The 24,879-nt window shown below is 41.7% G+C and overlaps 1 protein-coding gene across 5 annotated transcripts in view; it reads left to right on the top strand.

Annotated features, from left to right (window-relative positions):
- LOC124805242 (calnexin-like) overlaps nt 1-24,879 on the top strand; it is a 73,364-nt gene that overhangs the window by 7,177 nt on the left and 41,308 nt on the right. For all 5 annotated transcript variants that reach the window (XM_047265752.1, XM_047265751.1, XM_047265750.1 and 2 more), the window contains exons 3-5: nt 18,559-18,721; nt 22,253-22,548; nt 22,641-22,808. In XM_047265752.1, the coding sequence (XP_047121708.1) occupies nt 18,559-18,721; nt 22,253-22,548; nt 22,641-22,808 (627 nt within the window). The remainder of the gene's footprint in view (nt 1-18,558; nt 18,722-22,252; nt 22,549-22,640; nt 22,809-24,879) is intronic.

A 24,879-nucleotide genomic window follows, 5' to 3' on the forward strand; every position in this document is an offset into this window, starting at 1 on the left:
AACGGCAGATGGCGGGGTGAGGGTGTGGCAAGCCCAGATGCTAAATGAGCCATCCGGCAAGATGAAGACGCGGATTGTCATTGGGTCCCACTCACGAGGGAGGGTGAGGCTATGCGCAACACTTGACGATTAGCTGGTCATTGGGTGGCGAGGTCGCTGTGTCTGTGACTAGAATGAGAATCCGGTCGTCGAGAGTTACAATTGAAATGTCATCCACGTGGTGTGGGGGTACATTGTAGAGCAGGGTGACTGGCAGAGGGGTGTCTCCGTAGTCGGTGAGGTAGCAGCAAAACCCGCACATGGGGTGGTGGTTGATGTATCCGAGAAACCTGTGAATGGCGACAGGGTGGCATCGGGTGAAAAAATCGGCGTGGTGGCCCAAGGAGAAACATTGTCGCACTCCATGACAGGAGAGAGACTGGTGGGAGAGTCGTTAGAAGAATCTGACTGAGCCAGCAGGGGGCATCGGGGTCCATGAATGTTGGTTTTAGTCTGTGTAATGAAACAGTTACAGCTTATGAAATCCGGGGGGGGGGGGGGGGGGGAATCTTCTGGTACCTGAGGCTGAATAAGTTCCCCTGGTAGGACAAGGTTCACCCTGAAAGCAAATTCTGAGATAGTTCCCTGTAAGTCTGGCTTGAAAGTTGAGCGGAGGCAGAGGAGCACCCATGGAAGGGCATCGGACCAGAGGCAGTCATGGCACCTGAGGGCCGTTTTCAGAGTGTGGTGCCACCGTTCTACCAGCCCGTTGCTCTGTGGGTGGAATATTTTTTCCAAACGATACTCTCGGAGATGAGCCATGTAGTGGTGCAGACGCCAGGGTGAGCAAGGTTATGCAGCAAAAGTTCGTTAATTTGCTGCCAGGCCGTGCACGACTTAATAGGGTTGAGGTGTCTAACCTTGTGCCTAATAGGAGGGCCGGCAGTGATAACTATCTTGTGCATCATTCCGTCAGTGACGGAAGAAACTGAGAACTACACATGAGACTGATCATTGCCCTGACGCGAAGTTTTTGGACGAGTAGGGTGCGACAAGGTGTAGCTGTAAGCATGAGTGGGAAAGGGCAGCACGAAAGTCACATGCCTAGTACGTGAGCGCGGTGTGCACTTGTGTGGAGAGGGAGGCTGCGTGCGCAGTGCGGAGTGGGCTAGAACACCTGGTGAGTATCTGCTGTCAACCTTGCACTTGATAACTGCTGCAGGTGAGAGTGGCATTGGCTTAGCACATGGAACACCGATGGCCACCGAGTCACGTGGCTGGCGTGTGAGAGAGTAGGAATGTTTATCAACACACGGGGCGACTGGTTGCGCGGTGTGCATGGTCACATTGCATGTGCAACTGGCAGTAGAAGCACTGTTTGAAACACAAGGCACTAAACGTGGCGAGCGTGTCGGGGGTGTGCAGTCTACTGGACGCGAATCGTAGCAAGGGAGTAATGTGTTAGGACTAACCTGATGAGTGTCCAAGCTGGTGTCAGCCGGAGAAGCTCGAATAGGTGGCGGAACTGTGGACCGCAGTTTTAGCAGCGAGTTACAAGCCACAACGAGCTTGTTGTATGTGTGTACGATGTGTTGTTTCAGCTCGTTGTCATCCCGGCGGAGTTGTGCTGCCGAGTCGTTTTCTTACAGTAGATTAGTTACACAGGTCACAATGTAGCACTCCCGTACTACCTCACATGTCGCGAGAGAAGCATACCTGGGAACATAAGTGCGGGAGCACTGTATCTGAGTGTTAGTGGGATGGTGTAGCACTGAGCCCTGAACTACATTTGGAGAGAGTTTGTAATGGGATAAAAAATCCATACCGAGAATTGGTTCATCAATGTCGGCAATGTAGTAAGTCCACAGAGAACAAGGTAGGTGCACCGTAACTTTGACAGAGTCTGAGGTTTGTAATGTTGATGCGTTGACAGCTTGTAGAAGTGACCTCATTGGTGAAAAAACGGGGGTTGGGGGGAGTCATCGATGTAGGTATGATAGACATGTCAGCACCAGTGTCGACTATGAAAGTGAAAGTGAGCTGTGACAAAATATCAGTCATGTACAAACAACCGCTCAGCAGGACGGACGAGTGGACGGAGTGGAATGTGTGAGGACTCCTGTGAAGTTCCTCGCAAGACTCTGCGTCTTTTAGGTCCTGTGGTCAGCGTTTGGGTGCTGGCAAGGTAAGCAGCACTTCTTAGCATCCTTTGCGAAAACTTTGTGGTACCAGCGGTATGGATGAGCCGGATGTGGTGGTGGTGGTATTGGTGGTGGTGGTGGTGGTGGTGGTGGTGACTGCGGCAGCAGAGGAGGCTCGTCCTCGTTGATTTGTTCTGGCATGTATACTGGCACACATGGTGCATGGGCGATCCTGGAGTGCTCGGACAGAGGAGAGAGCGAGCAGATGCTGCCAGGCGATATAGAAGGCGCGGAGGCGGAGCGAGCCCTGCCTCTGCCAGCAGACGGCCGGTAAGGGGGAGCAGTTGTGGTGAGCTGGCTGGCATTGTCATAGCAACGTATACAGTTTGTCTGCGATGTGGAGATGAGAGCCGATTTACTTGAAGGAGTGTGGTAGCAGGTAGTTCTGTAGGTCATTAGGCTGCTTGGCAGACAACACTGCCCACAGAGTGACATCCAGCATGGTATGCTCACTCACAAGTAACTGAAGGTGGGCCAGAGTTGTGATGAGGTTCGGGCCCCAGGTATTCCTCGTACAAGATCTTGATGATTAATTCTTGTGGTGAGCAGGCGCGTCGTTTAATGATCATCTTCTTCGCGAATTCTTATTTCGGTGGAGGCGGTGGTGAGAGGAGTAGATTGCAAGTTAAGTCTGAATGATCATGGAGGTGCGTGACGAGACACAGGACTTAAGAGTTGTTGTCGAACACGTGATGCAACTCAAAAAGATGCCCGACAAGCGCAGACCATGACCCTGGGTTGTCCTCATATAAAGGTGGCAGCTTCAGCAGATGACTTGGAGGTGGGGGCGAAGGCGGCTTTGGTATCTCTGGGAAAACTATCTGGTCTGTGATGGGTGAGGGTATACAGCAGGCTGGCGAGGTGGGTGTGTTTCTGGCAAAAATGTCTGTAGCAACTGCGGGTTGCATTGTCCTTGATGTGTCGCGAAAACACGACGCAGCTGACATGGTCAGTTCCGTGGGAACGGGTGATTGCTTGATAGGCACTGGGGTCAAGTAAACAGGGCCGTAGGCTACAGGCACTGATTTGAATTAACCCACCTCGGAAATAACCTGGAAGGCCGGTGCGGCAGTCACAGGCGGGGCTGTGGGAGAGGCGAGTGGGTGAGCAGCTGGAACTGGGGCCCCCTGCGATTGTGGTGGGGGGAGGGGATGGGGTTGGTAACTCATATGACAAAAGTTTGAGTTCTCCGAGCACATTGAAGACACGCCCTGTGAGGTCGGACTATAAATGACCAGTGGAACTTGTGGAAAGTCACTTTGGTTTGGTAAGACGCCATTGGAAGGCGAAACACCGAATGATGCACTCAAACCGAAGTGGTCAAAAACTTGCGCACTGAAATGTCCTTGATTAGTTTGCAAATGAGGCAAAACCGGACCAGGTTGCAGTTGATAGTGGTTGGGTACGTTTTGCAGTAATGGCGGCGTTGCACATTGCACCACAGTACTGGCATTGCGGTCCGTTGAGTGTCAAAGTATGTATGCAAATGTAGATTGCTTTGAGCATTATACGATTGATCAATAAGTACGCAGTTCTGAATATTGTTCACTTCAAACTTCACAAGTTGGCGAGCACAGTCCGGCAACACGAAACCTGAGTCCATTGTTTGTGTTAGTGGTGTAGCACTCGACCATTGTAGAGTGACAAAGTTTGAGGTTAACGTGGCTGGAGATAGCGAATCACTGTGAACTAATGTAGAACTGGTCGTTGGCGAAGAAATGAAGAGGTCTGGCGATCGTTGTTGAGCTCCCAAATCTTCGAACGAAGCGTTGGATGAGGCGGCCACGGCCACGTGCACTTAACCTGTTGATGCTACAACACCCAGTGCGGTAGTCACAGAAGACGTGCAGACTTCGAGGTCACCAGTATGGGAACGTGATGTGTGTAGACGTATACTGAACAGACTGTCCCACAAATATCTGCACATAAATATATATTTCCACAGTAGTCGTACACATTTACACAGCAAGAGACATAAATGCAGACTCCTAGAATTACATGGTGGCTCAAATGAACTGACCTCGTGTTAGTCAAAGATCATGTAGTTTATGATCAATATGACCTATCGATGCCACAACAGTGTCAACTAGCGCTCCTAGTGGCCATATGCTGAAACACGCTAAATATGGTTCGACGAAGGTGTCACAATGATCACATCAATGACAAAAATGCATTTGTGCAGTGGAGACAGTTTGAAAATGGTTGTGGTAGGTCATGATATCTTCATTTGAATTAACCTAGTTACACCCATCAGACACCATGCAAAGTAGAGCTTGGCAGTGGCAGGAGATACGGCACAAATTGTTCAAACTTTTACAGGTTTACCAGTTCGAATCTGCTGGGTAGAGGGCCCTGGTGTCAAGAAACTTAATCACGTAATATTTGTAAACACTACTGGATGGCCAATATCATGCCAGCGTCATTTTTTCGTAATGCGTAAATTGCAGGAAAATTATAAATATGTTGACGCAAAATCAGGTGCAAATTAACATTGTGGGCATAGGAAATTTGACAGGACCAATAAAAAATGTCATAAATGGCGGAAAACGTTAATTCAGGGAAAGTATAAGCGGGGCTATACTGTAGCTCCACAGATGAAGAGCTTGAGGAAGTGTATGATGTGATAAAAGAAATTATTCAGATAGTCAAGGGAGATGAAAATTCAATAGTCAGGGGGTCTGGAATTCGACTTTAGGAAAAAGGAAGAGAAAGAAAAGTAGTAGGTGAATATGGACTGGAGATAAGGAATGAAAGGGGAAGCCGCCTGGTAGAATTTTGCACAGAGTATAACTTAATCATCGCTGACACTTGGTTTAAGAATCATGAAAGAAGGATGTATACATGGAAGAGGCCTGGAGACACTGGAAGGTTTCAGATAGATTATATAATGGTAAGACAGAGATTGAGGGACAAGATTTTAAATTGTAAGACATTTCCAGGGGCAGATGTGGACTCTGATCACAATTTATTGGTTATGAACTGTAGATTAAAACCGAAGAAACTGCAAAGAGGTAGGAATTTATGGAGATGGGACCTGGATAAACTGAAAGAACTAGAGGTTGTAGAAGGCAGCAGAGGATCAAGTAGGTAAAAAAATGATGGCTAGTAGAAATCCTTGGGTAACAGAAAAGATATTGAATTTATTTGATGAAAGGAGAAATTATAAAGCTGCGGTAAATGAAACTGATGAAAAAGAATACAAACGTCTCAAAAATGAGATTGACAGGAAGTGCAAAATAGCTAAGCAGGGATGGCTAGAGGACAAATGTAAGGATGTAGAGGTATATAGCACTAGGGGAAGACCTTAGTCAAAACAAGACCCTGGGAGTAGACAACCTTCCATTGGAACTACTGATAGCGTTGGGAGAGCAAGCTGTGACAAAACTCTTCCATCTGATGAGTAAGATGTAAGAGACAGGCAAAATACCCTTAGACTTCAAGAAGAATATAATAATTCAAATCCCAAAGAAAGCAAGTGTTGACAGGTATGAAAATTCCCAAACTATCAGTTTAATAAGTCACGGTTGCAAAATACTAACACAAATTCTTTATAGAAGAATGGAAAAGCGGTAGAAGCTGACCCACAGGGAAGATCAATTTGGATTCCATAGAAATGTTGGAACACGCAAGGCAATACTGACCCTACAACTTATCTTAGAAGATAGGTTAAGGAAAAGCAAACCTGCTTTTGTAGCATTTGTAGACTTAGGGAAAGCTTTTGAAAGTGTTTGGCTGGAATACTCTCCTCAAAATTCTGAAGGAGGCAGGGGTAAAATACAGGGAGTGAAAGGCTATTTACAATTTGTACAGAAACTAGATGGCAGTTATAAGAGTTGAGGGGCATGAAAGGGAAGGAGTTGTTGAGAAGGGAGTGAGACAGGGTTGTAGCATATCCCTGATTTTATTCAGTCTGTATATTAAGCACACAGTAAAGGAAACAAAAGGAAAATTTTAAGTAGGGATTAAAATCCATGGAGAAGAAATAAAAACTTAGGTTTGCCAACGACATTGCTGTTAGACAGCAAAGGACCTGGAAGGGCAGCTGAACGGCATGGACAGTGTCTCTAAAGGAGGATATAAGATAAACATCAACAAAAGCAAAACGAGGATAATGGAGATGTAGTCGAAATCAATCCGGTGATGCTGAGGGTATTAGGTTAGGAAATGAAACACTTAAAGCAGTAAATGGGATTTGCTATTTGGGGTGCAAAATAACTGATGATGATCGAAGTAGAGCGGATATAAAATGTAGACTGCCTATGGTAAGAAAAGCATTTCTGAAGAAGAAGAGAAATTTGTTAATATCAAGTATAGATTAAAGTGTCAAGAGTCTTTCCTGAAAGTATTTTTATGGAGTGTGGCCATGTGTGGAAGTGAAACATGCACAATAAACAGTTTAGACAAGAAGAAAATAGAAGGTTTCGAAATATGGTGCTACAGAAGAATACTGAAGGTTAGATGAATAGATCACGTACCTGATGAGGAGGTACTGAACAGAATTTTGGGAGAAGAGGAATCTGTAGCACAACTTGACTAGACGAAGGGATCAGTTGGTAGGACATGTTCTGAGACATGAAGGGATTACAAGTGTAGTATTGGAGTGAAGCTGGAGGGTAAAAATCATAGAGGGAGACCAAGAGATGAATGCGCTAAGCAGAATCAGAAGGATGTAGGTTGCATTAGTTATTCGGAGATGAAGGGACTTGCACAGGATAGAGTAGCATGGAGAGCTCCATCAAACCAGTCTCTGGACTGAAGATCACAACAACAACAACAACAACAACAACAGCCTTTAGCATGCTATGTATTATAGTACGATGCAATTGAATTCTCCCAGAAAAACCCAGATACTTACAAAAAATTGTAAATAATATAACAGCTGATTTTTATCATTATCATATTTTTGCAGATGTGGCATGAGTATGCAACTTAATGAAAGATTGTTTAATTTTATGCTATATTCATTTTGCTTCCTTTTATTTACAAGACACATGATTGCGTGTCACTGCTGATGCTTTGTCAGAGTGTATACGACCCGGGACAACCGGGAGATCCGGGAAAAACCCGGAAATTTTTTCATTCGGGAGAAATCCGGGAAAAATCTGGGAATTTTTTAGAATTCCGGGAATCTTTTGTTGTTTTAGTTTTCAGTTAAATTTTTGTAATTTTGACTGGTGAGAACCGTTACTCTGACAAAGGATATTACTGTATCCCACTACTGCAGAATAATACTGCAGCATTAAAACATGAATGAGAGAGAAAAACGAAAATAAAATTTAAATTGTAAAGGGAATGCGCCATATAAAATAACACAGTGCTCGTACAAGCGTCTGCCACCAGCAAAATGTGACAAAGGCTTTCGGAAGACTATACAATGCTTCGTAACAACAAATTGCCTTAGATGAGCGTGATGTCACAACTGTTTACATTAGACTCATTTAATCAGTTACGAGCGGGCTCATGCACACGCGCAGTTGAGTCGCTTATGAGTAGTACCTTCTCCCGCCACTGGGTACAGAAATGTGTCTGTTTTCTGTGTAAGCAGCAACCAGCCACATGGTACCCGGAAAAATTTTACTGCCGTGCCCAAGCTGCCAGATTCACACATTTCCAGCAGGCCCAGATCAAGTGGGGAGTGAGTGCAAACAGGGGTATCTGAACCAGGCGGCAATTTCGGGGGGAGGGGGCAAATTCATATTCTTCAGAAAAAAACCTTGTTTCACAAAGCACCTAGCATCCAGCGCATGTCGGTCTATCGATTATTCATATGATTTTGAAACGCACCCCTGCTGGTTTTTGAACACATTCTAAGTTGATTTCTGAATGAATTATGAGTTGATTTTTTAATGCGTGCATAGTGTACGTGATGTCTCTGCCAGGGGAATCCTCGTCTCGTCTAGAAATAAACTTTCCGGCAGACAAAACGGGACGGGGCTATATTAGCTGAGCGGAATAAAGCCGAACTGGTGAATGCCAAGCGCTGCTTGTTTATGTGGTTGATTTGGTTTCGTGACTGTTCAGCATTGTTATAAGTACTAGCGAAATCCATAGATTCAGACTACCAGAGTGGAAATAAACGACTAACAGGTAAGAAAGATTACGTATTATCTTCTCAGTGTATCCAAGAAGTGAAATTTTGACAGAATTCTTTTGGCCCGATCACTACATGAGACAGGACCAGTTGTAGTCCCCAGCTAGCAGCTGGGAGTAGTGTGGAAAATGCATTGTACGAACATGTAATAACGCCTAACCAGAGAATAATCGCTGGATAACTAAACCGGTGATTGTGGCAGGGTTAGTGAAGTTAACTGGAAAATGAGTTTTGACAGTGGTAGGAATAGTTGCAGAATTAGTGATGACAAGACTGTTTGTTAGAACGCGGAAGGAGAAGAAACAGGGACATCACACAAATTATGGAAGAATATGACGATTCCAAATTTATACAAAAATTTCGTTCTACTACTTTTCAGTCTCGTGCGTGAGAAACTGGAGCATATGAATGAAATGTGAAACTATTACCTAACGTAAAGCGTTTTCCTTGTAGTAGGCCAAATAGGTATTTCGTATTGGTACTATGTGAATTATATTCTGATGTATTATAAAAATTACCATTATTGCTAAAACAGTCTCGCTTATTTGGTGTGTGTTACAATTGTTGAAATATTAGAAAGGCCTATTTTGTTTTCTCCAGCACACAGTGACAAAATGGACGTAATCAGATCGAGAAACCACACCAGTCTTGGGTACTACTTGTATCAACAGCTTTTTCAGTAGTAGACAGCGAAATTTCTATTTTTCATGGAGCAAAACGTTTGACGAATTTTGATAAGGTAATAGTCCTTTCGCAGAAAGGAAAGCATGCCATGTAAAGCTGTAGCAAGATTAGAGAGAAAAATCGCTAGGACCTAAGGATTGAAGAAATGTGTACTGTCTTGCCTGTCTATTGTTTTTACTGGTTTTAGGTGTCCTACATTTAATTTTATGTCACACAGAAGAGCTAGTTATTAGCTAATAGAGAGTCCAGTTTTTCTGAAGAGTTCTTGTTCTCCTGGTTACAAATAATCGACATTTTAATTTCCACTGTCCTGAAATAGTTTGATGGCATCCATTACAAAATATACACGTTTGAGTTCCTCAGAGCGAAATACAGTGACGTGCGGTATAACAATGTTGTTTGAAGATGCGTGGCATCTCACTGCACACTTAAGACCAAATAACGTGTCTTACATTTCCTCAAAGATATATCTTTTATGTATCAGACTCTTCAGAAAGATGTGTGCTACAAAATGAACTTTTTTTTTCTGTTTTGTTCTGATGCACAGAGCAGTCTGAGTTATAGTTGGGGGGGGGGGGGTGGGGGGGAGGGGGGAGAGTAGTCTCCACGTGACCTATTTTTACATTTAGTGATTTTTCTGTTTCCTCTTCGTTTACTGCTCTCACGTCAAATGAGAACAAGACAGATTTCTGTGGCTGGGAGCTATCAAGTGGTATTAAAATACATTCACATAATTACAGAAGGGTAAACTATGTTACTAGTTCCAGATTTTATTTTATTTCCACCTTTCTGACAGTCCAGCATTAATCGCCTTGGAGAACAATGAACTTATTTTTGTCTGTTTGATAAATAAATTTGGCCTTTATTAAGCTTTCCTGCTGAGGCAGTTAATGTATTCAACACTATTGGCTAGTATCAACTGTCGCTGCATTTCAGGTGCACATTTTCATCTTCTAGCACGTATGGCTTTATGTCATAATAAAGAACCAAACATGGGATAATACAGTATTGGTACTCCAAGAAAATTTACATCCCGAAAACCACACTGAAAAGCTTCATATATGGTCGAGGCCTACATCATTGAGAATCTGGACATACGAGTGTGCACTGTAAGGCGAACTATGCATTTTAGTATGGTTCACAAAATTCTGACGCTCTTGGAGTATTCTCTGGTGTCTTGTTTCTTTTATGATATAATGTAAAATCTTTTAATGTTTTACACGTACGGACATACGGGCTTCCTACATCACCATAGCTGCCCAAGCGCGGTGACGCCTCTTATCTGGCGCTCCCTGACAACTGCTGAAATGAATCTATTTCTAACAGGTCATGGGAAAATATTGCAAATTGTTGTTTGGAAAGCGTTATTTTCAAAGTAAATTTCCTGTTACGCAAGATGAACTGTATGAGAGAATGTACGATGGATTTCTTAAATCACAGTGTGTTTGGTCTCTTTTAAAAATCAACTCTTTGATGTCGAGCCATTTAGAAGAATTTAGAGCCCAGAAGATCAGAGATTTATGTCAATATTAAAACTTTTGCTGGCGTATTTGTATGATGTATCTTATAGTGTAACATGCGCTTAACAGATCAACATTATAAGTGAAAGCTTAGCTTCTCTTGTAGCTTATTAATCTTAGAGACAAATATTATATGCGAGAGCTTTGCTTTTCTTGTAGTAACACTATGTATATTAATTTAAACCATTAACTTTTCCTGTTGGTGGAATTCGAATTTATACTTCCATAATACGAAAATATGCAGCGTACATGTTGGTGCACATCAAAGATATTTCCAAAACGTGTTTTTTCCCCCTGAGTATTGTTTTCTAAAGTGCCGGGCAATTCTACGCTGCTGTATAAAACCATATCCTATAAGGATAAGTTTTACAGTTCCGAGGGAAAGTATACTGTCACTTAACATGGCAAAAACGTATTTTCACGGGAGAAAATTTATTGTAACGGGGAGGTTCGGGAATTTTTTCTCCTTGTCCGCGTATACACCCTGTTTGTAAATGAAAGAAGTGAAATGTGTGTGGTTTAGAAACAAAGTCTTTTATTTAGTTGTCTAGCTGAACCACATCTCCAAGAACATATTAATAATAATCCTTTTCACTAATTGTGCAGTGATTTTCTTATGGATGACCAGGAGCCTTCAGTACTGTTTATATGTGCATCCATTGGTCCCTGAATGTCACTATGTGGTTCTGTTATATACTTAAATCCTTAGTCATTCAAACACTTAACACGGTTTGAAACAATCAGAAATTACTGTAGTTCGCAAGTGGATATATTGTTTTATGACACTCCAGAAGCACCTTCTAAGTACACCTAGGAACAACTTTTACACTTGTGGGTTCCTTTTTCTATTCATCCAAATACGCAACTTGCCTTCATTTAATCACATCTTGCAAATTTTCTTCTGGTAAACATTGCTTTGTCGATTTCAGCATCATCTTGGCACAAAGTTTTTTGCTTTGTTTCAGACACATTTCCACACAAACTTCTCTACAAAAGCTTTTTCAGTCACATACGCAGCTCGTATGTAGTAAAGTTCCCAACACAATTTAACACTTTGATGCCTTAAATTTTATAAGACTTAATTTGCTTCCCACAAACCAAAAGTTTTTCCTAATGCTGTTGCTGACTTGTTGATCTCCCTTTCTGCAGCTCCAATGCACACCATCAGTACCTTTCTTACAAGCAATAAGGCTCATAGCTCAACCATCAGCTGTTACTATCCCTTTTAATACAAATATCGCACTAGACTACTCCGGGACTTCTCTATTGAATGGGTATGTAAAATTCCGCTTTGAAAATCATTTTATTTGTAATGGGGAAACAAACTGACGCTTTCCTTCAACACTGGGCATTGTGTGTAAAGATGTTACGAGCGCTGTCTGTTTGGGCAGACTCCAGGTAGACAATGCAAAAATGAAGTTGCAGATATTTGCTGAAACACCAGAGAAAAAGTGCCAGACATACATACAAAAAGGACTATCCATACAATGCAAGTAATTCATACCAGTCAGTCACCATCACCAATATTCTGCATTTCAGACCAATTCATTTATAATATGTCACTAGAAAAAGAGTTACATACTTTAAAGATAGAAAGCCAAGATGCTGCAACAGCAGAAAATGGAGAGAGGACCATCCAGAGAATGCAAGTAATTGGTGTGTGTCGGTCACAACAAGCAAATATTGTATTTTCTACAATTCAGTTGTCACCCCTGCAAATATTTATTACATTAGATGTATTCATTGTACAAAAATCATAAGTGCTGCAAAAATTATCTAGAGAAATACCTCGATAAAACAAACACACACACACACACACACACACACACACACAACTGGAAAAATGCTAATTTTGGAGCACAAGAAAGGCAAATATAAAGATGACTTTGACACAAAAGTGGGGAATCATTTGCCACAATCCTCATTTAATGTACCTCACCAAAAATATTCGTGATATTTTAACACGGAACTTTCTAAACCCTTACCCAGTCTCTCTTTGTAGTTAAGCCTTCATACTAAGCACCTTCCTGTCACTGCCACTGTCTATATGTCTCTCTTTCCCACTGTCTCCTCCCCCCCCCCCCCCCCCCCCCCCTCCCCCCATTGATTTACAGTATATCCCACTGCCATTGTCTCCTCTATCACTTACATTGTCTCTTTTTGTCTTTTTTTCTCATTGCTACTGTCTCCATCATACCGTGGCTGCTGAAAAATTCTGTAGGGTTGAACTTATTTTTTTCCCCTGTGCTCAGGTGTGTCAAATTTTGGTCCAAAATGTGCCCTCTCCTATACCTATTTATTAAATTTTGTTGGTCAGGGAGGGGCTGGACTCCTCCCCTTTGACCCTATTTATGGTTTCCACCCATCTGCATTTATCATTTCCACTGCCTCCTCTTTTGCTCTCAATACTTCTATCTCCATTCATCTCTCTTCCTCATTTAATACCACTCTCTTTCACTGACTGTCAATGTATCTTCTCTCTCTTTGGCTCCTACTGCTATTGTCTTCATCCACCTCTCTTTTTCTTCCACTGCTACTTTCTCTCTTCCACCATCACTGTCTCCTCTCTCTTCCACCATCACTGTCTCCTCTCTCTTCCACCATCACTGTCTCCTCTCTCTTCCACAATCACTGTCTCCTCTCTCTTCCACAATCACTGTCTCCTCTCTCTTCCACAATCACTGTCTCTCCGTTACTGTATTTCAGCACTAAAAGACCAAATAAGTTTGCTTGCCAACATTTTTGGTGAGAAATCCAGAACGAGAATTGAGGCATCTGGTCCCCCACTTTTCCGTCAGAGCCTTTTAAAGAGTAACATATTTGCCTTTTCGTGCTCTGACAGGGGCAGTTTTCCACTGGTTCCCTTCTTTTCCATGCTATGGCAGGGAAGCTGCTTACAGAAAATTAATTATATAGGTAAGTAAAGTTTTGGAAGTTTATTTATAGACTTTACATATTTATATAATTTGACATTTATAAACAGCAGATAAGTACACATAATATAAGGTTAACACACAATCATTTGCTTTACATTTTTCTGGATTCATTGCTTGTCAATACCAATTCATCGAAAATGCCCATCTCATGATGTGTTTCTTAAAAGAATAAAAATGTTTGAAATATTTTACTGCATTTGCAGTCTTTCCATTTTTTACATAATTTTTGACAGCCATTTTAAGTTGTTTGCAGGTATGTTAAGACCCATTTTATTCTATTTTTCGTCAGTGCAGTACCACTTTAGTCATACTTGTGCATGAAGTGTCTGTTCTACAGGGGCAGCGAACTATAAAGTTTCATGGATGAAAAAATGCCAACTAAAACTAGTTTGATGACATCAGAACCCTTGCAATTACCATAGAACCCTTGCTATGTGTTCACCACATCAGTTAAAACTACATTTGCTCCTAAGACTGGCTATTATGTGCATAATTTTGGATCTCTGGATCTCGGTAACAGAAAATGATACAGAAAAAAGTTTCAAAGTTCCATGGGACTATCATCTTAAGAACATACGATAAAAATTTCGATGATCTCCCATGAATAGAAATCATAGAAATGGCCATCCCCACAATTGGTACTTCTCGTGCAAAAAACAACCCACCCACGCACCGCCCGGGTTTTCTCAGGAACTGGCCATGAGCAAGTGGTGCTTTTGTAAAGCACCTAAGGTCCACCCTAGGCCACACCTAATGCTAAAGAACCAACCAATTTGTTCAACTTTCCTGGGCTGGAGGAAGTGTGTAATGTTTAAATATTACCCTGTACTATAGGATAGCTGCTTTATGCCTGTTCTTACCATAGCAGTACAAATAGTCACTAGGCCAAAAGCTATCAAAGACACTTGACCCCGTAGCTCTGTGATCGACAGAACTCAATATATGACCCCCTTAAAAATAGCATTTTCTGTCTAACAGCTCGCCATGGGCTGCTGCATAGTATGCTCCAATTGGCTGCCACCAAACTGATAAGAAAATGCACTGCCAGCATCTGCGCTATACCACAGACAAGGTCAGTGCCAGGATGGCCCATAGTAAAGTTTGACTCCGAATGGACAATCAGTTAAGAGAGAATGAGCAAATTGAACAGTTTTTCAAGAAACTAAGCTCATCATACTTTGTAGTGAGAGCCATTTCACACTTTGTTAATGGAGAAATAATGCTGTTATCGTGTTTTACATATATATGTTTTATAATCTCCTTTCGTTTAATATTTTGGGGAAATACAGCAGAGTTGAGAAAGTTTTCAAATGTGAAAAACAAGCATTGAGATTAATATATGGGATCTCTAACAGTACATCGTCCAGGGAGTCTCTTCAAGTGTTTCATGATTTCTTCTTCCTTTGATTATATCACACAAAGTGTTAACTGGGTATACCAATTAAACAGTTGTATTTGCAGCACAAGAAATAAACTCACAGTTTTTGGATGAACACAATAACTAACTTCTGAAGAACAAAAATGACAACTTTCTTGACTGAGTGAACGCTCAAATAATGTGAGTTCTAAAAAGTAACAATGTAGAACGAATCGCTTTAAAGTCTATGGGAGAGAATTTTGTAATACTGACACTGAGTCTAACACTTCCCAAATTAGGAGATATAACAAAACAGAATACCAAGTCCTCTCCGCTTGGCAGCACCCTATTTGGCTGCTCCCACTTCAAGGTAATGGCTAGAAATAGGAGTTGATTGCAGTAGCACACCTTCCAGGAGAGGTCTCCCCAGTGCAGCTGGCTGCACTGGAATGGCTACCATCGTAGCAAGGTCCTAAATAGTCGTCTTGCAGAGTAACACTTCTGTTTGATTGGCACAAACTTAGTTTCACCAGAAATGGGAAATGATTTGGCCTGCGCAAGCTGTTCAGGGCTATGTGCGCGCCTTGTAGCTGCTGCTGGCCCGGTTACTAGTGTTGCCCCCTTTTGATCTGCCAGTAAGCTGGCTGGTTTGAATTTCTACCTTGTGTGAACTGGAGTACTGTTGCTGTGATGTGTGTTGCGCAGATTGCAGTTGGCACCTGTTACATTTGTCGCCGCACCATTTCAGATATTTGCTATTACTGGTCAGTGTGTGTACTGACTGATGATGTTTGTAGCCAGCAACAGGGAATTCTTTCTGACAAATTGCAACATCAGATAGGTAGAAAAATTCCACCAAGGCCCTGCAACTTTCACAAAAGAACATGATGGAGGTACCTACTTTGGTATAAAAGTGTGCTGTAAGCTTCCCATTAGTATAAAAAAAAGGAGATTAATAATGGACGGGTATTCCAAAGGAAACTAAAACCATTTCCCATAGATCACATATTTTATGAAACACCTGAATTCTGAGTTGTAAGGAACCTAATTATTAAAAGAAACACATGATACTTTTAGTTATGATATGAAGGTAAAAGCATTGCATTTTAATTTCAATTATGATGTAAATTTATTTATTTATTATTTATCTGTTAGTAGCACCAGTGTGCACAATTAATTATACTCCGTTGTTAGCATTCATTTAAACTTACACTAGTAAACCACAGGTTGTAATATTATAAGCAACCAAAAGCTCTTAGAAAGTGGGTAAAACACTCTCTCTCTCTCTCTCTCTCTCTCTCTCTCTCTCTCTCTCTCTCTGTGTGTGTGTGTGTGTGTGTGTGTGTGTGTGTGTGTGTGTGTGTGTGTGTGTGTGTGTGTGTGTGACAGACAGAGAGATAGAGAGACTGAAATTATTGTGAACAGAATTAGACAGGGCCAGGAGAGACTCAAGAACACACGGAAACTGGTAGACTGGCCCAGGGCCATTAACAGCAGTCACCGAGAGTGCACAGGATGACAAAATTAAAGGGAAGATGGACAGTGGGAAAGAGACAACAGACTAAAAAGTGTGAAAGATTATCGAAGAGTAAAACTTAAAGCATAGTAAATCCTGAGACCTAGAACAAAGATGTATTGTGACAGCAGTACAAGAGCACAGAGAAATTATGGCTAAAGACTGAGCCGCTGTGCTGCTAGCTTTGAAGGGCAACTGCAAGCACTGATAGGCCAACAAGTTGGGCGTGGCCCTGTGGCCAATGATGCCAGCGGTTGTAGATGTAGCAGTGCTGTCTAACAAGTTCCATGCCCTCCAGAGAGCTTTCAAAATCACTGGATCCCTCCTGTCTGAAATGAGCACATAGAGCTGGAAGTGTCCTGGGTGATGCTTTGGAAGGTGAATATGTGGCACCATTTTCTGAGAGGAACTGGACTTGACTGGCAACGTGCTGAGGTGCTGCACCCTGGATGACATCAGCTGAGGATCCAGCAAGATCTCGTTTTCCATGCCTGCATCCACAGGAATCAGTGTTTGTGGTCTGAGGCGCAAGTTATACCCCATGCGGTTGAGAGGCAGGCAAAGATGAGCTTTTGAGGGCCGACTGAGCCACCGACACTGGTGCAGTCAGTAGGTGAGGACAGAGTTGGTTGTTAAGATGGTGCTCCAAATTCCATACCGCATCAACTATTGCGAGGCACTGTCCACAAGTGGTGGTAACCAGCGTAACTGGCATCCATACGTCTTCTGCTCCCTATGAGCATCCTCTCACTGCTGTGGCCAGTGGATAGGGCCCTACATGGCAGGTCCAGGTTCCTGAAGCTATGGGGGCAACGGTATGGAGTAGAGTATGTGGTTGCTACCCATTGAGGAGGTGCTCTTCTGGGCTACGGTCGTGGACAGGATTGCCCCTGTATGTGCTAAAGAATATTGTGAGCACAGCTATGGTGTCAGAGGTTCCCACTGCTTTTAACATTTGTTATTTAAACGTCTGCGGAAAATTGATTGAAGGCCATCATGAATTTTTGCGCCCTTTGTCTGACACGATGGTGGGGAAGGTATTTCAGCATTTTGGTGTAGCCGGAAGCTCAAAAAAAATTTCAGCATCAGTAAGAATTTGTAGGCATAATAACTTAACTAAACTGAGTAGCAGAGGAATGCTGTTGGGATTGAAACAAGAGTGAGAGTTATGTATAGTTTAATGAGTAGCAGAGATGGAGACTGGGAATTTAGTAGGACTGAAGAACATGTTGGAAGGCAAGTTCCTATGTGGATAACTCAGAGAATGCTGGTGTTGGAGGTGTTGGATAGGATCCAGGCAGGATGTGTTGGCAAACATTGACAGTGGATTGAGTGACATGTTTTACAACTGGATTGTCATACTAGTGCTTGGCTACACTCAGACGAACAAAGGGGGTTTGATGGACTAGTTTTCCAAACAATCTACTGGTAATTAATTTCTGTTGTTGGCAGTTCTTTTAATCTCCTTTTAGCATTATGCATTCTGCACTAATCAATACCACAGACACTCCTTCTCAAATATCCCACTGAACAAGGTGGCACAGTGGTTCAGCCAGTAGATTTGCTGTCAGGAGGAGAGACAGTCCAAATCCCTGTCCAGCCATCCAGTACTGGTTAGCCACAGTAGCCAACTTCCCTCCCCGGCCCAAGATCCTGTTTCTTTGCCAATGACATTGCCATCAGTGGGCTGTTAAATTGAAGTCTTCAGTTTTTTAAATAGCAGTACTATGAAAAGGAAAGTTGCTACTCACCATATAGTGGGGGTGGTGAGTCACGGACAGGCAGAACAAGACTGTCACAACATAAGCTTTCGGCCATCAAGGCCTTTGTCGAAAATACACACACACACACACACACACACACACACACACACACACACACACACACTTGGCTTCAGTTGCCAAAAGGTGCAGTCGTTTGTGTGTGTGTGTGTGTGTGGGGGGGGGGGGGGGGTCTATTTTCAACAAAGGCCTTGATGACCGAAAGCTTATATTGTGACAGTCTTTTTGCGTTCTGCCTATCTGCAACTCAGCATCTCCACTATATGGTGAGTAGCAACTTTTCATAATATTGTTACGCTCCATCCTGGATATTCCAATGTTTCATTTTTCAAATAGTGTTATAGAATTCTCTGTTTGATCAGTAGAATTTATTAGGGTGTTTCTTTTTGCCCTGGTGAACCAAAGGAAGAAGCTAGATCAGTACAGTTTGCTGGGTTTGTTTTCTTAGATATCGTAATTGCGTTTTGATTGATTTGTGCTTACTATGTTGCAGGAAGAGGCAGTTGTAAACGAAGAAATAAATTATGAGAGTCCTAGACCATCTGGAAATGTTTATTTTGCTGAGCATTTTGATGATGTGAATCGATTCAAACAGAGATGGGTTAGTTCTGAAGCAAAGAAAGAAGGCATTGACGAGAACATAGCAAAGTATGATGGTAAGAAATGTACATCCAATGCAATATGAAAATAAAAACGAATTGCAACAATATTCATATTTAGAATAAGTAGCAATCTGTATTTTTCCTACGTTTTTGTTATTCCTACCTGGAGTTTCTATTATTTGATTTTTGTTAATAATTACCGTATTTACTCGAATCTAAGCCACACTTTTTTTTCCGGTTTCTGTAATCCAAAAAACTGCCTGCAGCTTAGAATCGAGTGCAAAGTAAGCGGAAGTTCTGAAAAATGTTGGTAGGTGCCGTCGAATATATGTAGCGCTACACAGGGATGCTTTGCAGGCACAAAGATAAATACTGGCACTAAAACCTTTGCCTCAGAAAAATAAATTAAAAGAGAAGGTAGAAAAACATTATGCTGGGTATTCTTTCATGTTTGCTGCTATCTCATTTAAATCCTGTCTGCTTAATAAACTATGAAACTAGAGTGAGGCAACAGCAAACGCGGAAGAATATACATATCATGTCATGTTTATACTCGTATTATTCTTATGCTGAATAAATACTAACAAAGAGATAGAGGGGCTGGCCAGTACTTACCTCAGCTCAGTACAGCCGATAGATACACATAAAACAGAACTGAAAATTTACATTCCTAGCTTTCGGAACTTTTTTCCTTCATCAGGGAGGAGAGAGGGGAAAAAAGGGAAGAAGGGAAAGTGGATTCAGTTACTCACAACCCAGGTTATGAAGCAACAGGGAAAGGTAAACAGGGAGGGTAGCAAGGATGGAGGCATGGTTGTCAGAGGGAAGCCAAAGATATTCTACTGTAAGTACTGTGCCAGCTTCAAACCAAAGAGGATGCATACAGAAGTAAAGAGGTATATAGTATAAAGATAAACACAACTATGTAGGATGAAAAGATGCGTGAATGGCTAAAGAGGAAAGGGAAAGAGGAGAAGACTGAAGAGTGAATGGGAGTGAGGTGGTTTAACGTAAGTTCAGTCCAGGGGGATGGCGGGATGAAAGGATGTGTTGGAGTGCAAGTTCCCATCTCCGCAGTTCAGAGGGACTGGTGTTGGGTGGGAGAAGCCAAATGGCACATACGGTGTAGCAGGTTCCTAGGTCCCTAGAATTATGCTGGAGGGCATGCTCCGCTACTGGGTATTGGGCATCTCCTAGGCGGACAGTTCGTCTGTGTCCGTTCATGCGCTCAGCCAGTTTGGTTGTTGTCATGCCGATGTAAAAGGCTGTGCAGTGCAGGCATGTCAGTTGATAAATGACATGTGTGGTTTCACACGTAGCCCTGCCTTGAATTGTGTATGTTTTACCAGTAGCGGGGCTGGAGTAGGTGGTTGTGGGGGGATGCATGGGGCAGGTTTTGCAGCGGGGTCGGTTACAGGGGTAGGAACCGCTGGGTAGAGAAGGTAGTCTGGGAATATTGTAGGGTTTAACAAGGATGTTACGGAGGTTAGGGGGGCGACGAAAGGCAACTCTGGGTGGTGTGGGGAGAATTTTGTCAAGGGATGATCTCATTTCAGGGGTTGACTTGAGAAAGTCATATCCCTGGCGGAGTAATTTGTTGATGTTTTCGAGGTCAGGATAATATTGGGTGACAAGGGGGATGCTTCTGTGTGGTCTGGGGGTAGGAACATTGTTGTTGGACGGGGAGGAATGTATTGCTCGGGATATATGTTTGTGGACAAGGTCTGCAGGATAGTTGCGGGAGAGGAAAGCACTGGTCAGGTTATTGGTGTAGTTGTTGAGGGATTCGTCACTGGAGCAGATACGTTTGCCACGAATACCTAGGCTGTAGGGAAGGGAGCGTTTGATGTGGAAAGGATGGCAGCTATCAAAGTGAAGGTACTGTTGTTTGTTTGTGAGTTTGATATGGACAGAGGTGTGGATGTGAGCTTCAACAAGATGAAGGTCAACATCCAGGAAGGTGGCTTGGGTTTTGGAGAAGGACCAGGTGAAATTCAGATTCGAAAAGGAGTTGAGGTTATGGAGGAAATTAAGGAGTGTTTCTTCACCATGAGTCCAGACCACAAAGATGTCATCTATAAACCTATACCAGGCCAGGGGAAGCAGCTGTTGGGTCTTCAGGAAAGCCTCCTCCATGCGGCCCATGAAGAGGTTGGCATAGGAGGGAGCCATCCTGGTTCCCATGGCCGTTCCCCTGATTTGTTTGTAGGTCTGGCCTTCAAAAGTGAAGTAATTATGGGTGAGGATGAAGTTGGTAAGTGCGATAAGGAACGAGGTTTTTGGAAGATCTTCGGGTGGGCGTTGGGAGAGGTAGTGCTCAAGGGCAGAGAGACCATGGGTATGTGGGATGTTTGTGTAAAGGGATGTAGCATCTATGGTCACAAGAAAGGTTTCAGGTGGGAGAGGAGTGGGAATGGATTTGAGGCGTTCTAGGAAGTGGTTTGTGTCTTTGATGCTGAATAGTGATACAGTCAGAAATGAAGCACGGCAACTGACTAAATTTTTAAATCTAAAATGTCTCTAATTTCTGTGCAGAATGTAATGTACTAAAGAGGCGTCTGCAAAGATTTTCAAACAGAGAAAAATGTTCCCTAAACTCTCGTTCAGAACATCTTCTATCACACGCAGTCTATTGCTTTTGTTTCGCGTATGAGAACATTCCTCTCTTTTTTTTTTATTGTAAGCGGCAGTAGCGCGCACAAAAGCGAGCCATGCCGCGAGCGGCTACAGGTCGTAAACACTCATTATCAGAATGCGACAAACAATGCATGACACAGTACAATAATGGATTTTCAGATTAGAGTGACGTAAACACCTATAACAAAGAGTACGGCACTTATCAGATCAAAGCAAAGTAAGCAATCGATTCAAACCAGATGAAGCACTTGAAAAAGGAAGGGTTCCCATATAAATACGGACGGAGCGCCTGACACATAGCAGTGGCTACTTGGTAAATCTTAACTGTTAAGCTTACTACTCGAACCAAACTACTGTAGCTGTATCTTCATCCTTTCGACCTAAATTGTCTCTCATGCTACAATGGACCAACTTTGCTTCGATTTGGAGGTGCTGTCTAAAACTTTTCTCTACCCTTGAATTTTGAGTCTCAAATTTCAGGTGCGGCTTAGATTCGGGACCCCCCTTTTTTTTTCCGTGATTTCGAGTCTCATTTTTCAGGTGCGGCTTAGATTCGAGTAAATACGGTAATGTTTTCAAGTGAACTATACATGCCTTTGACCTAAATTGTAGATGATTCCCACCATGTCTTTTTCATTTTCAAAATTTTTGGATTATATTTTTTCCAGTATATTAGGACATGTTTTTAGAAAACCGATCTGAAAATTGTCATTATAGACAAAAACTGGTAGTCTGATGACATAAAAATTTGTCACCATAGATGTGAAGTAAAGGAGATTTATTCTATTTTTGGGTCACTGTTCAATTTGCGACCATGTTGCAGCTTTTGATATTTTGTTTTGCCTATACATCTTTTGGAGTTTTGTTGGAAGAATTTGTAAATCTAGAATTGACTGCGAAGACATTTATAACATTTTTGTTTTGCTTTTTAAATTTCTGTATCACTAGGTAGGTGGGAAGTCGAACCTCCTGTAAAAGATGGTTTGAAAGGAGACTTGGGATTGGTACTGAAAAGTAAAGCAAAGCACGCAGCAATTTCAGCGCGGCTGGATAAGCCATTTAGCTTTGTAGATAAGCCACTCATTGTTCAGTACGAAGTAGTCCTGCAGGAAGGACAAGAATGCGGTGGTGCGTATCTCAAGCTGCTTTCAGCAGGAAAGGCCACTGCCGATTTGCGCCAATTCCACGATAAAACGCCGTACACCATTATGTTTGGGCCAGACAAGTGTGGTAATGATCATAAGGTGTGTGTCTACGCATATTGTCTCATTTGTTATTGTACTGTTATTTCTGTGTTAAATATTTTATGAGGCCTAACATTGTGTTTCTCATGCAGTTACACTTTATCTTCCGACACAAAAATCCAGTTAATGGAACTTTATCAGAAAAGCATTGCAAGAAACCTAAAGAACGCCTGGAAGAGCCTTTCAAAGACAAACAGCCCCATCTCTACACCCTAGTGGTACGGCCTGACAATTCGTTTACCATTAGCTTAGACAACAAGGTAAGTTGTATCATTTTATAATTTGTGAGACTGAAGAATATATAACAGCAACTAAAGTTAATTTCTTATTGATTTTGCTTGCTAGTCACATTTAATTCCCATGAACTCACATACTCAGCTACATACCATTATTACGACCACATCTGCAGCATGTAACTTATCACTAGAAACAGGAAAAAAATGCTTTATTGTATGACCAGGTATGCTCCTAATTTGTCCACCAATTTGTGTGTGGATTTGCCCCCACCCCCAGTAATAGTATTATTTTTTGATGGCTTACTTTTAAAGTCTCATGTGAACTTTTTATTTTTATCTTATTTCACTGTTTTACAGTGTTATGATGAAAATGAAAATACATACCTCTCAGTTACTTTGTATTTATTGATGTTAACCATCACATTTATTTACATTATTGAAAAAGAGCAACATTTACATTAAATCTATTAAATATAATCAGTTAAAGACAAAAAACACTACAATGATACACTTGAAAGTTTTTCATTAAAAAGCATTGTGATAACTTCAAACTTCACTTTCGATACGTTATGCTGCCGATTTGTCACCACATCTTCAAGCACAGACTGCAAACCACTGTGAAGTGGATGGCAAAAGGTACTTCACGTGTGCCGCTTATTAGGGCTTTTTCTCATTCCATTTGTGTATGGAGTATGAGAAGAATGACCTGATCTTATCTGTAGGTACTTAGGGGATTGATACATAGTCATAGAATATTCATAGATTCATCACTTAAAGTTGGTTGTTGAAACATTTCAAGTAGTCTTTCATGGTTTAATTGGCCCAAGTATCACCTGATAGTTCAGTTTGATACAGTACGGAATTGTTTGCAGTTACCCTGTATACGAATATAGAAGACAATCTGTCTTTAGTAAAACAATGTATACGAACATAGAAGACAATCTGTCTTTAGTAAAACAATGTAAATTTGGTTATGTTCACGTTTTCTGCTAATGAGAAATGTTGCTCTTTGACTATATAATGAGAATAATCATTGCTCCTGAGGCCTCCCATTCCAGGTATACGAAAGATGCTGTATCATGTTGTTGTTATTATAATCCGTCATCTGAGTAGGCGCGCTCTCGATTTACGATTTTGCAAAGCTAAAGTGCCATATTTGGTTGTTTTTGTGTTTGTACTGTTGCATTATGATGCACTACTTTAAAGATCTCTCAAAAACATTCAGTGTTTGTTAGAAGCAGGGTATTTTCAAATGACGTCACTTTTGTAGCATTGGTTTATAACGCTGGAAGTGATGTGTTACATTGAGGTTACACATGATCCTCATGGATTGTAATGACAAGGAAAGTCAAGATCCAGTTTCAGTATTTAATAACTATCAGTTACTAATGTTATTAAACTGGTAGCATCCGATTTACATTTTTCACAGGAGCAAGGAAAATGTCAACTTCCTTGAAATTTGATTATATACACCAGTTTGCATGATGTCGTTAAAAACTGCTGATTTCGTGTTGGCGTTTACATGAAACTTTGTTGTTCTTGTATGTCCTGTATGTGCTTTGGCTGTGTTAAGCTTATAAGAAGACTGACTGCTGTTCATAGGCCTACAAATTTCACTTACAACTGTCGTGAGTAGCTTATGTTGTTCGAATTAGTGAATATTTTGTTAAAATCCTGTAACTATATTTTGCTCTGTTAGTATGTCTTGTGGGGTATTATAGGAAGTATTCATAAATTTAAAATTAGCTGTAAAGAAATTTTTCATCGACAGTATATTACCGAGCATCTGGGAAATGAATCACTTGTCGAATATGATTTGAAGTAGGACTTAAAATTGGTATTGAAAACTAAAGCAAGCTATTCAACAAATGCATGATAACTGAATAAGCTGTTTAGTTTTGTAGATAAGCCAATAGAGGCAATATTTACAAAATACAGAAGTTTGTCAGTTGCCTTTATGTCATAGTACTGTGGTAAATAACAGTTTTAGAAACTATGAAGTTTCAGAGTGCCATGGTGCATGAAGACCAACTGGCATGCACCTGTGGAATAACTCAGCATCCATATGAACCAGGTACCCTCCAGGCTCATCCAT

The sequence above is a fragment of the Schistocerca piceifrons genome, chromosome 7 (assembly GCF_021461385.2).
Source record: "Schistocerca piceifrons isolate TAMUIC-IGC-003096 chromosome 7, iqSchPice1.1, whole genome shotgun sequence".
NCBI classification, from domain to species: Eukaryota; Metazoa; Arthropoda; class Insecta; order Orthoptera; family Acrididae; genus Schistocerca; species Schistocerca piceifrons.